The sequence below is a fragment of the Cheilinus undulatus genome, linkage group 16 (assembly GCF_018320785.1).
Source record: "Cheilinus undulatus linkage group 16, ASM1832078v1, whole genome shotgun sequence".
In the NCBI taxonomy this organism is placed as follows: Eukaryota; Metazoa; Chordata; class Actinopteri; order Labriformes; family Labridae; genus Cheilinus; species Cheilinus undulatus.
The window spans coordinates 941,738-956,901 of NC_054880.1; the positions used below are offsets into that span (position 1 = coordinate 941,738).

Here is a 15,164-nt window from a genome sequence, read left to right on the forward strand (position 1 = left end):
ATGGATGTTTGTATGTATGTATGGATGGATAGATAAATAAATGGATGGATGCATGGATGGATGGATGGATGGATGGATGGATGGATGGATGGATAAATGGATGGATGGATGGATGGATGCATGGATGGAAGGATAAATGGATGGATGGATGGATGGATGGATGGATGGATGGATGGATAAATGGATGGATGGATGTTTTGATGGATAAATGGATGGATGGATGCATGGATGGATAAATGGATGGATGGATGGATGGATGTTTTGATGGATGTATGTATGTATGTATGTATGTATGGATAAATAAATGGATGGATGCATGGATGGATGGATGGATGGATGGATAAATAGATGGATGGATGGATGGATGGATGTTTTGATGTATGTATGTATGTATGTATGTATGGATAAATAAATGGATGGATGCATGGATGGATGGATGGATAAATGGATGGATGGATGGATGGATGGATGTTTTGATGGATGGATGGATGGATAAATGGATGGATGGATGGATGGATGTTTTGATGGATGTATGTATGTATGTATGTATGTATGGATAAATAAATGGATGGATGCATGGATGGATGGATGGATGGATGGATGGATGGATAAATGGATGGATGGATGGATGCATGGATGGATGGATAAATGGATGGATGGATTTTTTGATGGATAAATGGATGGATGGATGCATGGATGGATAAATGGATGGATGGATGGATAGATGTTTTGATGGATGTATGTATGTATGGATGGATGGATAAATAAATGGATGGATGGATGGATAAATGGATGGATGGATAAATGGATGGATGGATGGATGGATGGATAGATGGATGGATGGATGGATAAATGGACGGATGGGTGGATGGATGCATGGATAGATGGATAAATGGATGGATGGATAAATGGATGGATGCATGGATGGATGTTTTGATGGATAAATGGATGGATGCATGGATTGAAGCCCTCAGACATCCTCATCAGATGTGTGAACAACCTCAGCTGACTCCGTGTGATTCAGAGTCTCTGCTTCCTCCAAGCATGAGCTCGTCCCCTGAATATCTCATTCAGCTGCGTGTGATCTCATTCAGTGGAGAACTGAGAGCTCTGCTGTCTGACTCAGACCTCTCTTCATCCTGACGGTCCTGCCCACCAATCCTGAGCTCCTTTGTACCCCCACTAGTTTTCATCATTGTCTGTTTACTGTTCTCCATGACTGAGGCTCCCTCTCTGCTTCTCCCCCACTAAGACAGACATTTCTGTCATGTGTTGGTACCAGATGTACCAGCTAGACATGGTTCAGGTTAATAACTGGCACAGGAGCGTCCTGACCATGATCAAAGCTAACTTTAACAGATTCAGACATCCCTATGTTCTTTTCCATGTGGCATGAGTCCTTTAGGTTAGAGAGAAACAAAGAGAATTATAAACAGAGGGAACATGAGGACAGCATGACCCGACGTTCTTACAGCTACAGACACTAACAACAAACGCCTGAATCCTGCAGCATCCCCACAGCATCCTCAGAGCCTCAGAGTTCAGAGGTCACTGTATGGAGATTCTATTCCTGCATGGGACTTTGATTTTTGTGTAGGTGGGGTTGACCAATCATCATCCAGGCTGACTACTGGAACCAACCTTAGCATTTATATTTGAATTTTTAGACTTTATTTGAATTTAGTGCACTATAAAGTCTTAAAACACGGTGTCAAACTCAAGGCCCGCGGGCCAAATCCGGCCCATGGTGCAGTTAAACCCAGCCCACCAGTCTGAGGTCTGCAGACTTCCTCCAGTATAAAAATGTAAATTTAACCTGGATGATATATAACATCACTGTTGAGTCACAAAATTAGAAAAAGTAAACAGTAAAAGTATTGTGATAAAAAGTCAGGAACGTGGGGAAGAAATGAGTGTTTTCTCCATGTTTTCAACTTTGCATCTCACAGTTATGACTAAAAGTTATGGTTGTGACTTTTTATTTCATATGTTAACCTTTTAGATTAATAATTTTACATTTTAAATCATTTTTTGACCTTTTAAAGTCATGATTTTGACTTTTACCTCATGTTTGACCTTTGTCACCTCCTGACTTTCACTTTTATCTCATTTTTTTACCTTAAAAACTCTTGATTTTTATTTTAATTTCATGTTTTGACATTTAAACTAATGATTTTGATGTTTACCTTATACTTTGACTGGTTAAAAATTATGATTTTGAATTATATCTCAGTTTTTGACCTTTAAAACATATGATTTTGACTTTTATCTTACATTTTGACTGTTAAAATTCATGGTTTCAGTATTCTATCTCATATTTTGCCTTTTAAAAACATCATTTTGACTTTAAATGTCATGTTTTTACCTTTAAATATTTAAGTTTGACTTTTTTATCTCAGATTTTTATTTTTAACTTATCATGTTCACCTTTTAACCACAAATCATTTTTCATCAGTGCCAAGTTTTTACTCCCATAATTCATAGCTGGTGAAATAAGGTTGACATTTTATGGTTAAATTTTAACCCTGTTAGGCCCTCAGGTTAGACCCAAGTTCAGGATCCGGCCCCTGCTGTGACTGAGTCTGACCCCTCGCTTTAAAAGTCTGCTAAATGCATGAGATGATCATGATCATGTGTTTATTCATAATCAAGCAGACCGTCTCAAGGCTCAGCTCTGCTATAAATATGTTCCAAACATCCGCCATCATTAGTGTCATTAATAAATCAGTATCAGTATCCACATTTTCTTCAGCTTATCTGGGGCTGGACCTAAGTCACTAATATCTGATTCCAGTATACGCAGGATTAGGCTGTTTCTAGATTTGAGTTCAGCTCCTGTACCGTCTCTGAATTACCCACAAACCACTGCAATGTTTGTGTGCAATGTAGACTTTATGCAGGAGTTTGCATGCAGTCTGCATGCAGACTGCATGCAAACATGCAGTATTAGATGGTCTCTCCTGGACTAGCTGATACTAGGGTCAGTATACTAGACTGTATACATACATGCAGTATTAGATGGTCTCTCCTGGACTAGCTGATACTAGGGTCAGTATACTAGACTGTATACATACATGCAGTATTAGATGGTCTCTCCTGGACTAGCTGATACTAGGGTCAGTATACTAGACTGTATACATACATGCAGTATTAGATGGTCTCTCCTGGACTAGCTGATACTAGGGTCAGTATACTAGACTGTATACATACATGCAGTATTAGATGGTCTCTCCTGGACTAGCTGATACTAGGGTCAGTATACTAGACTGTATACATACATGCAGTATTAGATGGTCTCTCCTGGACTAGCTGATACTAGGGTCAGTATACTAGACTGTATACATACATGCAGTATTAGATGGTCACTCCTGGACTAGCTGATACTAGGGTCAGTATACTAGACTGTATACATACATGCAGTATTAGATGGTCACTCCTGGACTAGCTGATACTATCTCATACATGCAGTATCTGGATCATTTCAAACCTCCTCTCAAGCTCATGTTGTTATAAAAGTAGACAAACATTCCAGCAGCCTTCAGTAGTGTATTACGGTTGAGATTATTTCACAGCTCACTGTGCTGAGAATGTTAGGTGTTTCTTTCTGCCATAGTTGAGAAAAAGCTCCTAAAAGATCTAATCTATGCAGATAAACAACAGGAAGTCAGCAGTCTTCCTCTAGATGACCCTTTCTTCCACCGAGGCAGGATTAGAAGCTCTGATTGTCTTTAAAATTCTCCGTTACACGCCCTGAACTAAATATTTTCCACTGGTTTGTCTTCGGGTGTTTGGATGTCGGGGGTGGAGCTCTAATCTTCTCTGATGAGTGTGTAATTATCCCACTGAGTGTGTGTGTGTGTGTGTGTGAGTGTGTGGGGAGGGTGGGGGGCTTCACCGGACTGTGGGAGGAGGTCTGAGATCACCCTGGGCAGAGAGTTAGAGACAGCAGAGTTAGTCATGAGTGAGCGGTGCCAGGTTCCAGCGTGATCAGCTCTGAGGTCGGCGCCGTGTTCACAGACGGACATCAGCCTGTCACACACATTTCACCCGTTACGGCGTTTCATTCAAGGAGGAGCAAGTCAAGTTTCACCAGGAAACACGGGAATTTAAAAATATCTGAACTTTCTGGAAAAGTCCACAGAGCATCACAGCTATCAGGAGATTTTAGAGCCCTTCAGGTTTCTGACCCTCCACAGTCCATAGACCAGGTTCTCAGATGGTGTGGCGAGGATCACTAGTGAGCCTTGAGGCAGGTCTAGGTGTGCCGTGGGAGTTTGTACAATACATTATTACTACAGCTTTACAGCAAGTACTGTAACCAGGCCTGACACAGACCTGGACCCCTGAAAACCCAGAGATGGACCTCCCCAGTCTGGATTTATTGATATCAGTGTGTGTGTTGGATCAGTGGCATTGGCGCTAGCATCCTGGCTAACAGTTACCTCATTAGGAGCTGAAAAGTATAGGGTTAGGCTATTATTGGGTTTAATTGGTGTTGAAATTATGAACTTGTGCTATTTTTAACCAAGTTAACCAGTTAAACCCATTTCTGCCACTTTTTATTACAACTTTTGACCCAGTTTTTCCACTTTTTTGGAATTTTTGCCACTTTTCACCCAATTTTGCCATTGTTTAGCCATTTTTCCCATCCGTAAGCCCTCCACATGCCTGAAACTTCTGCATGGTGCTGTATGTGCCCCTGGCCTCTCCACAATCCCCCCAAGTACCAGAAAAATCTCAGCTGAGAGGAGGATCAGGAGAGCCACATTCGTTTCCTGAGAGGGGTGTGGTCAGGGGCGGAGTCAGACAGCTCAGTAGCCAAGTGGCTCATACAACCCAACTTCAAAAATCCCAAAATTACCTTTAGTAAAGATATATTGTCTATTTCTAACCAAAACTATTGCTAATCTACAGCTACAGTGGAGCTAACCACTCCACCTGCAGCCACTGTTTCCTGGTTTGTGTCCAGTCCGTTCTCAGACCTGGTCAGACAGTTCCAGACTGAGGCTCTGCAGGATGAATCTTCCTGATGACAGACATGGAATCTGGATAATCCATCTACTCTTCAAGGTTAAACTGCACATGATGGATGTTTCGGGAATATGCTGACATGTGTCCAAATCTTATAAAATGCTCAAAGATGAGGTTTTTTGGAGGAGCCCTGTTCTTTATAAGGGGTCAGTATACATCCTGATTTGTCCGGAGAGGCCCAGGACTGTGGCTGTTGATTGGCCGATGGTTAGTTGATAAGAGGGCTGAATGTTAGGTTGTTTTTGTCCCTCACAGGCTCAGACTGTGACTCTGACCGCGTCACAGGAAGGATCTGAGGACCTCTTCTTCTTCTCTGCTGCTGTTTGGTTTGTTTTTGCTCGTCGATGCTGTTGGTATCTTTGTTTTGATGACTTTCGTGTTTCTGGTTCTTGTTTGTGTGTTTAGAGAGAATAAATAAGAGCACGGCTGGCAAACCAGCGAAGCTCTGCTCTCAATAAAAATATAATTGTAAAAAGAAAATTGAAATACTTGATATATTTGTCATGTGTCGGCTCGTGTGTGGAGGATGAGTCAGCATCAGGCTGAGCATGAAGTAATGTGAACTGGCTCTCATAGACACACATGCACGTGTTTTGAAAAGGACAGAGTGTGATGGAGACAGAGATGTAAAGAGAAACAGCAGCAGACAGGAAGTCAGGCTGGATTTATGACCACAGTTATTAACGGGAGGAAACGTCCCCGTTTTTCGTTCTGTGATTAATTTTCAGACAGCTGGCCTCTTAGAGACAACTAGACCAGAGCGAAGGGAGCAGACATGCATGTTTGCTTTATTTGAGATTTATGTTTGGCCTTTATTCATTAAGAACATGAAAAACTGTTGAACTGTAACAGGTTGTAATGTTCCAGAACATCAGGGTACTGGTGGGCATCAAAACAGAGTGGAAACCATCACGGTCACATTTCAGCCACAGAAGGGACGATACCAACACCAACAATGAGTTAAAGAGACCACATGACACCTGACGGCAGCCAGGTACCACCCCTAACATCACCTGTGACTGTAACTACCATGAGCTCAGGTGTGTCCTCCTCTCCTAGCTTAGAGAATAATAGCCAGGTACCACCCCTAACATCACCTGTGACTGTAACTACCATGAGCTCAGGTGTGTCCTCCTCTCCTAGCTTAGAGAATAATAGCCAGTTTTGCCACTCTCCGCCTATTATTGGCTCTCTTGACACATAATTTCCACTGTTAACCCCCTTTATCCACCTTTTAAGCCACATTTCATAATTTGATACGCCCATTTTTTCCAGTTTTAGAACATTTCTGCCTTAGCTTACCCTTTTTCTTGTCAGTTTATATCAATTTTCAGCCCATTTGACCAAATTTCCACCTATTTATGCCACTTTAACTCCATTCAGCCACTTGTGAATCCCCTTTGTGCACTTAATATGCACATTTTGCCACTTTAGCCCATTTTTGCCTTCCTTTTTTGCCCCTTTTATCTGATTTTTGGCATTCCTAACCCCTTTCTGGTACTTTTACAATCTAATTTCACCACCTTTTCTACCATTTGTTGCCATTATTAACCCTTTTTAGTTATTTTTAATGTATTTTAATTCTGTTTTAACAAAAGGATTTGCATTTTTAAGAAGGCTACTTACTATCAACCTTCCATTTTTACAGCCAAATCTAAACGTTTACAGTCTGGTTCAGGATCACTCTGGGCAGTGTAGTCCATGTCTGAATAGAATTCTGTTTTTTTAATAACTTGTCTGTTTTAGTGTGAATAAAGAGATTAGTTTGAGCATTATTTGGAGAGTTTATTTCCAAATACTTTTACGTTAAAGTGTGTAAAAATAACAGAAAGATTCTTTGCCTGTCTCAGGGATGCAGAATGTTATCAGATATAAAATATGAAAATGTGTACAGCTGATAGATACTGCTGTTAATATCTGATTTATGAAGGACGAGGAGTTTTAGTCAGGGCCAACAGACGTGCAGTCTGGAGCTGTAACGTGTGTTAATGACATCTCTGAACTAAGAAGAAGGGTGAGCGATTAAAAACAGCTCTATTTGTTGAATTAGCCCGCTGTGATCCTGATAATCATGTGTGGCTGTGTTTGTTGTCACTGGGAGGTTTGTGTGTCTACTGGAGGACTCACTCCAGGACAGAGAGCGGCCTCTTCATTACAGACAGCTCAGTCACACACACACACACACACATCCACACACCAACAACACACACACGTCTGTAAATAAACACACACCAACAACACACACATGTCTGTAAATACACACACACACCAACAACACACCCATGTCTGTAAATAAACACACACCAACAACACACACGTTTGTAAATACACACACACACCAGCAACACACACACGTCTGTAAATAAACACACACACCAACAACACACACATGTCTGTAAATACACACACATACCTACTACACACACACGTCTGTAAATACACACACACACCAACAACACACACACGTCTGTAAATAAACACACACCAACAACACACACGTTTGTAAATACACACACACACCAGCAACACACACACGTCTGTAAATAAACACACACCAACAACACACACATGTCTGTAAATACACACACACACCAACAACACACACACGTCTGTAAATAAACACACACCAACAACACACACACGTTTGTAAATACACACACACACCAGCAACACACACACGTCTGTAAATAAACACACACACCAACAACACACACATGTCTGTAAATACACACACACACCTACTACACACACACATGTCTGTAAATACACACACACACCAACAACACACACACGTCTGTAAATAAACACACACCAACAACACACACGTTTGTAAATACACACACACACCAGCAACACACACACGTCTGTAAATAAACACACACACCAACAACACACACATGTCTGTAAATACACACACACACCTACTACACACACACATGTCTGTAAATACACACACACACCAACAACACACACACATGTCTGTAAATACACACACACACCAACAACACACACACACGACTGTAAAAACAAACACACACCAACAACACACACACATGTCTGTAAATACACACACACACCAACAACACACACACGTCTGTAAATAACACACACACCAACAACACACACGTTTGTAAATACACACACACAAAAAAAACACACACATGTCTGTAAATAAACACACACCAACAACACACACACACGTTTGTAAATACACACACACACCAGCAACACACACGTCTGTAAATAAACACACACACCAACACACACACATGTCTGTAAATACACACACACCTACTACACACACACATATCTGTAAATACACACAAACCAACAACACACACATGTCTGTAAATACACACACACACCTACTACACACACACATATCTGTAAATACACACACACCAACAACACACACACGTCTGTAAATAAACACACACCAACAACACACACACATGTCTGTAAATACACACACACCAACAACACACACACATGTCTGTAAATACACACACACCAACAACACACACACATGTCTGTAAATACACACACACCAACAACACACACACGTCTGTAAATAAACACACACCAACAACACACACGTCTGTAAATACACACACACACCAACTACACACACACATGTCTGTAAATACACACACACACCAACTACACACACACATGTCTGTAAATACACACACACCAACTACACACACACATGTCTGTAAATACACACACACCAACAACACACACACATGTCTGTAAATACACACACACCAACAACACACACACATGTCTGTAAATACACACACACCAACAACACACACACATGTCTGTAAATACACACACACCAACTACACACACACATGTCTGTAAATACACACACACCAACAACACACACACATGTCTGTAAATACACACACACCAACAACACACACACATGTCTGTAAATACACACACACCAACAACACACACACATGTCTGTAAATACACACACACCAACAACACACACACATGTCTGTAAATACACACACACACCAACAACACACACACATGTCTGTAAATACACACACACCAACAACACACACACATGTCTGTAAATACACACACACACCAACTACACGCACACGTCTGTAAATAAACACACACCAACAACACACACATGTCTGTAAATACACACACACCAACAACACACCCATGTCTGTAAATACACACACACACCAACAACACACACACGTCTGTAAATAAACACACACCAACAACACACACACGTTTGTAAATACACACACACACCAGCAACACACACACGTCTGTAAATAAACACACACACCAACAACACACACATGTCTGTAAATACACACACACACCTACTACACACACACATGTCTGTAAATACACACACACACCAACAACACACACACGTCTGTAAATAAACACACACCAACAACACACACACGTTTGTAAATACACACACACACCAGCAACACACACACGTCTGTAAATAAACACACACACCAACAACACACACATGTCTGTAAATACACACACACACCTACTACACACACACATGTCTGTAAATACACACACACACCAACAACACACACACATGTCTGTAAATACACACACACACCAACTACACACACACGTCTGTAAATAAACACACACCAACAACACACACATGTCTGTAAATACACACACACACCAACAACACACACACGTCTGTAAATAAACACACACCAACAACACACACACGTTTGTAAATACACACACACACCAGCAACACACACACGTCTGTAAATAAACACACACACCAACAACACACACATGTCTGTAAATACACACACACACCTACTACACACACACATATCTGTAAATACACACACACCAACAACACACACACGTCTGTAAATAAACACACACCAACAACACACACACATGTCTGTAAATACACACACACCAACAACACACACACATGTCTGTAAATACACACACACCAACAACACACACACATGTCTGTAAATACACACACACCAACAACACACACACATGTCTGTAAATACACACACACACCAACTACACACACACGTCTGTAAATAAACACACACCAACAACACACACATGTCTGTAAATACACACACACACCAACAACACACACACGTCTGTAAATAAACACACACCAACAACACACACACGTTTGTAAATACACACACACACCAGCAACACACACACGTCTGTAAATAAACACACACACCAACAACACACACATGTCTGTAAATACACACACACACCTACTACACACACACATATCTGTAAATACACACACACCAACAACACACACACGTCTGTAAATAAACACACACCAACAACACACACACATGTCTGTAAATACACACACACCAACAACACACACACATGTCTGTAAATACACACACACACCAACAACACACACACATGTCTGTAAATACACACACACCAACAACACACACACGTCTGTAAATAAACACACACCAACAACACACACGTCTGTAAATACACACACACACCAACTACACACACACATGTCTGTAAATACACACACACCAACTACACACACACATGTCTGTAAATACACACACACCAACAACACACACACATGTCTGTAAATACACACACACCAACAACACACACACATGTCTGTAAATACACACACACACCAACAACACACACACATGTCTGTAAATACACACACACACCAACTACACACACACATGTCTGTAAATACACACACACCAACAACACACACACATGTCTGTAAATACACACACACCAACAACACACACACGTCTGTAAATACACACACACACCAACAACACACACACATGTCTGTAAATACACACACACCAACAACACACACACATGTCTGTAAATACACACACACCAACAACACACACACATGTCTGTAAATACACACACACACGCGCATCTCATTCCAGAATGTAAACAGACTAAAATCATTTCTTCTGCTCTGAAGTCGACCGTGTTCTGCAGGTCGTTTGTTTTAAAACCTGATAAATCATCTTCATATGACAGGATGGCGTTTGGACTCGCTGTGGTCATGCAGGGGAAAACAGAGGCATTCCCAAAGTCCCCAGTTGTGTTGAGAGGATTTACGGAGGGATTTAGAACCAAATTAAGGCTCAGGTTTCTCTAAAAACATCTAGATTTGCTGTAGTCTGTTTATCGTTGTCTGCAGTGATGGTCAGCGTTCAGATATCCAACATCCTGCCTGTGTAATCACAACGTCAGGACTCCTTTATGACCTTTGTCTTATAACAGTCAGCTTCTTTCTGCTGGGTTCTAGTGAGCTGTCTCAGATCTGTGGCTCTTTTACGGTCTATTCCTACAGATATTCAGATTTAAACCCTGATGTCAGCACTGATGGGACTCTCTTCCCTGAGACCGCCTCTCTAAGCGGACTTGGCCTGAGTTTAGACATGGTTTTCCTCTCTAAGCGGACTTGGCCTGAGTTTAAACATGGTTTTCCTCTCTAAGCGGACTTGGCCTGAGTTTAAACATGGTTTTCCTCTCTAAGCGGACTTGGCCTGAGTTTAAACATGGTTTTCCTCTCTAAGCGGACTTGGCCTGAGTTTATACATGGTTTTCTCTCTAAGCGGACTTGGCCTGAGTTTAAACATGGTTTTCCTCTCTAAGTGGACTTGGCCTGAGTTTAAACATGGTTTTCCTCTCTAAGTGGACTTGGCCTGAGTTTAAACATGGTTTTCCTCTCTAAGCGGACTTGGCCTGAGTTTAAACATGGTTTTCCTCTCTAAGCGGACTTGGCCTGAGTTTAAACATGGTTTTCCTCTCTAAGCGGACTTGGCCTGAGTTTAAACATGGTTTTCCTCTCTAAGCGGACTTGGCCTGAGTTTAAACATGGTTTTCCTCTCTAAGTGGACTTGGCCTGAGTTTAAACATGGTTTTCCTCTCTAAGTGGACTTGGCCTGAGTTTAAACATGGTTTTATTCTTCCTGATAGACGAGTCATTCCTGTACCTTTGCTCTCCTTGGAGGTGCAGCAGCCTCCCTCAGCTCCTCCACATTTCTCCCTCAGAGATGACACCTCCCTCTCCAGACGCTCCAGACGCTCCCTGAGGGCAGCAAAGTCTGCCTCACAACCACAGGACCCTGACCCTGACCCAGATGGGACCAGCTTGATCTTATGGGTGAGGACCAGAGGGGAGTCGGGGGTCAGGTCGATCTCTTTCCCTGCAGACAGACAGACTGATTTAGAGCGAGGAGGAGGGGAACTTTAGGTGGTGAACTTTGGTTCTGAGGGTTTTTACCTCCCTGGATGTTGGAGGAATCTCCCTGAGTAGCACAGCCCTCAGAGACCAGCACCTGAAACAGACGGAGACAGAACGCTGGGGTTTAACCGTCTCTGAACAGTCAAAGCTGACCCCTCCTCAGGTCCTGAATCCTGAGAACTACAAGACAGAACCAACGGTAAATATCCAGCAGTCCTTCATCAGCTCTGAGGAAAGCATCAGAACTCAGCACATCCTCAGACCTGAACCCGTCTCTAGTCCAGGTGGAACTTAGAAAAATAAAACAGATGCTCACTAATGGTGACATATCAGTTCTTCTGGCACTAATCAGACATTCAACCTCACCCATTCCTTGTTCCAGTCCGTCTGTAGAGATCTACCTAACCATCCTTACCTTGGTATGGAGACATCTTAGATTCTTAGAGGCTTGGTGTTTGATGTTGGGACCGGGGGTCCTAAAAACCTCATTTTGATGCCATCGTAGTCTCTCCTGACCCCTGTCTACATTCAGAATCAGTGGGAATGTCGGCAGCTATTTTTAATTTTAGTCTTAGTTTTAGTCTTTAAATGAGATGCACTTTAGTTTTAGTCCATAACAGTCCTCACATTTTAGTCTTTACTTTAGTCCAAGCATTTATTCTCTTGTCTAAATCTGGTACCAGATCATGGCAGTGTGTTCTCTGCCAAACCTGGAGTCCCTGCTTTCTACAGCTGAGAGGCAGAATAGATACAGATGTACCGTTTTAGACAGATTTACCCACAGTGGAGGAGTGCAGTTAAACCCGGCCCACCAGCCGGCATCTCACACTAAAAATGATGGTTTGGACTTTTTATTTCATATTTTAACCTTTACATCTCTTAACTTTGACTTTTTCTCTCACATTTTTACCTTTTAGATTCATCATTTTAAATCCTACTTCGACCTCTAAAAGTCATGATTTTGACATTATCTCATGTTAAGACGTTTTCAACTCTTAACTTTGAATTTAAGCTCTTTTTTTCTTTAAAATTCATGATTTTTAATTTTTTTTCATATTTGGACATTGTAAACTTCCATTTAAAATTAAATCTCATGTTTTAACATTTTTAACTAATGATTTACATGTTTATCTCATATTTTGACTGTTAAAATCATAGTTTCAGTATTCTAGCTCATATTTTGACTGTTAAAATCATGGTTTCAGTATTCTAGCTCATATTTTGACTGTTAAAATCATGGTTTCAGTATTCTAGCTCATATTTTGACTGTTTAAATCATAGTTTCAGTATTCTAGCTCATATTTTGACTGTTTAAATCATAGTTTCAGTATTCTAGCTCATATTTTGACTGTTAAAATCATAGTTTCAGTATTCTAGCTCATATTTTGACTGTAAAAATCATAGTTTCAGTATTCTAGCTCATATTTTGACTGTTTAAATCATAGTTTCAGTATTCTAGCTCATATTTTGACTGTTTAAATCATGGTTTCAGTATTCTAGCTCATATTTTGACTGTTAAAATCATGGTTTCAGTATTCTAGCTCATATTTTGACTGTTAAAATCATAGTTTCAGTATTCTAGCTCATATTTTGACTGTTAAAATCATAGTTTCAGTATTCTAGCTCATATTTTGACTGTTAAAATCATGGTTTCAGTATTCTAGCTCATATTTTGACTGTTAAAATCATAGTTTCAGTATTCTAGCTCATATTTTGACTGTTTAAATCATAGTTTCAGTATTCTAGCTCATATTTTGACTGTTAAAATCATGGTTTCAGTATTCTAGCTCATATTTTGACTGTTTAAATCATGGTTTCAGTATTCTAGCTCATATTTTGACTGTTTAAATCATAGTTTCAGTATTCTAGCTCATATTTTGACTGTTAAAATCATAGTTTCAGTATTCTAGCTCATATTTTGACTGTTAAAATCATGGTTTCAGTATTCTAGCTCATATTTTGACTGTTAAAATCATAGTTTCAGTATTCTAGCTCATATTTTGACTGTTAAAATCATAGTTTCAGTATTCTAGCTCATATTTTGACTGTTAAAATCATAGTTTCAGTATTCTAGCTCATATTTTGACTGTAAAAATCATGGTTTCAGTATTCTAGCTCATATTTTGACTGTTTAAATCATAGTTTCAGTATTCTAGCTCATATTTTGACTGTTAAAATCATGGTTTCAGTATTCTAGCTCATATTTTGACTGTTAAAATCATAGTTTCAGTATTCTAGCTCATATTTTGACTGTAAAAATCATGGTTTCAGTATTCTAGCTCATATTTTGACTGCTAAAATCATGGTTTCAGTATTCTAGCTCATATTTTGACTGTTAAAATCATAGTTTCAGTATTCTAGCTCATATTTTGACTGTAAAAATCATGGTTTCAGTATTCTAGCTCATATTTTGACTGCTAAAATCATGGTTTCAGTATTCTAGCTCATATTTTGACTGTTAAAATCATAGTTTCAGTATTCTAGCTCATATTTTGACTGTAAAAATCATAGTTTCAGTATTCTAGCTCATATTTTGACTGTTAAAATCATAGTTTCAGTATTCTAGCTCATATTTTGACTGTAAAAATCATAGTTTCAGTATTCTAGCTCATATTTTGACTGTTAAAATCATAGTTTCAGTATTCTAGCTCATATTTTGACTGTTAAAATCATAGTTTCAGTATTCTAGCTCATATTTTGACTGTTTAAATCATAGTTTCAGTATTCTAGCTCATATTTTGACTGTAAAAATCATGGTTTCAGTATTCTAGCTCATATTTTGACTGTTAAAATCATGGTTTCAGTATTCTAGCTCATATTTTGACTGTTAAAATCATAGTTTCAGTATTCTAGCTCATAT

The 15,164-nt window shown here is 39.9% G+C and overlaps 1 protein-coding gene across 3 annotated transcripts in view; it reads right to left on the reverse strand.

Moving 5' to 3' along the window:
* Positions 1–15,164, reverse strand: part of LOC121523386 (tenascin) — a 120,340-nt gene that overhangs the window by 68,041 nt on the left and 37,135 nt on the right. For all 3 annotated transcript variants that reach the window (XM_041808255.1, XM_041808253.1, XM_041808256.1), the window contains exons 3-4: positions 12,344–12,398; positions 12,054–12,266 (exon numbers count right to left, since the gene is read on the reverse strand). In XM_041808255.1, the coding sequence (XP_041664189.1) occupies positions 12,054–12,266; positions 12,344–12,398 (268 nt within the window). The remainder of the gene's footprint in view (positions 1–12,053; positions 12,267–12,343; positions 12,399–15,164) is intronic.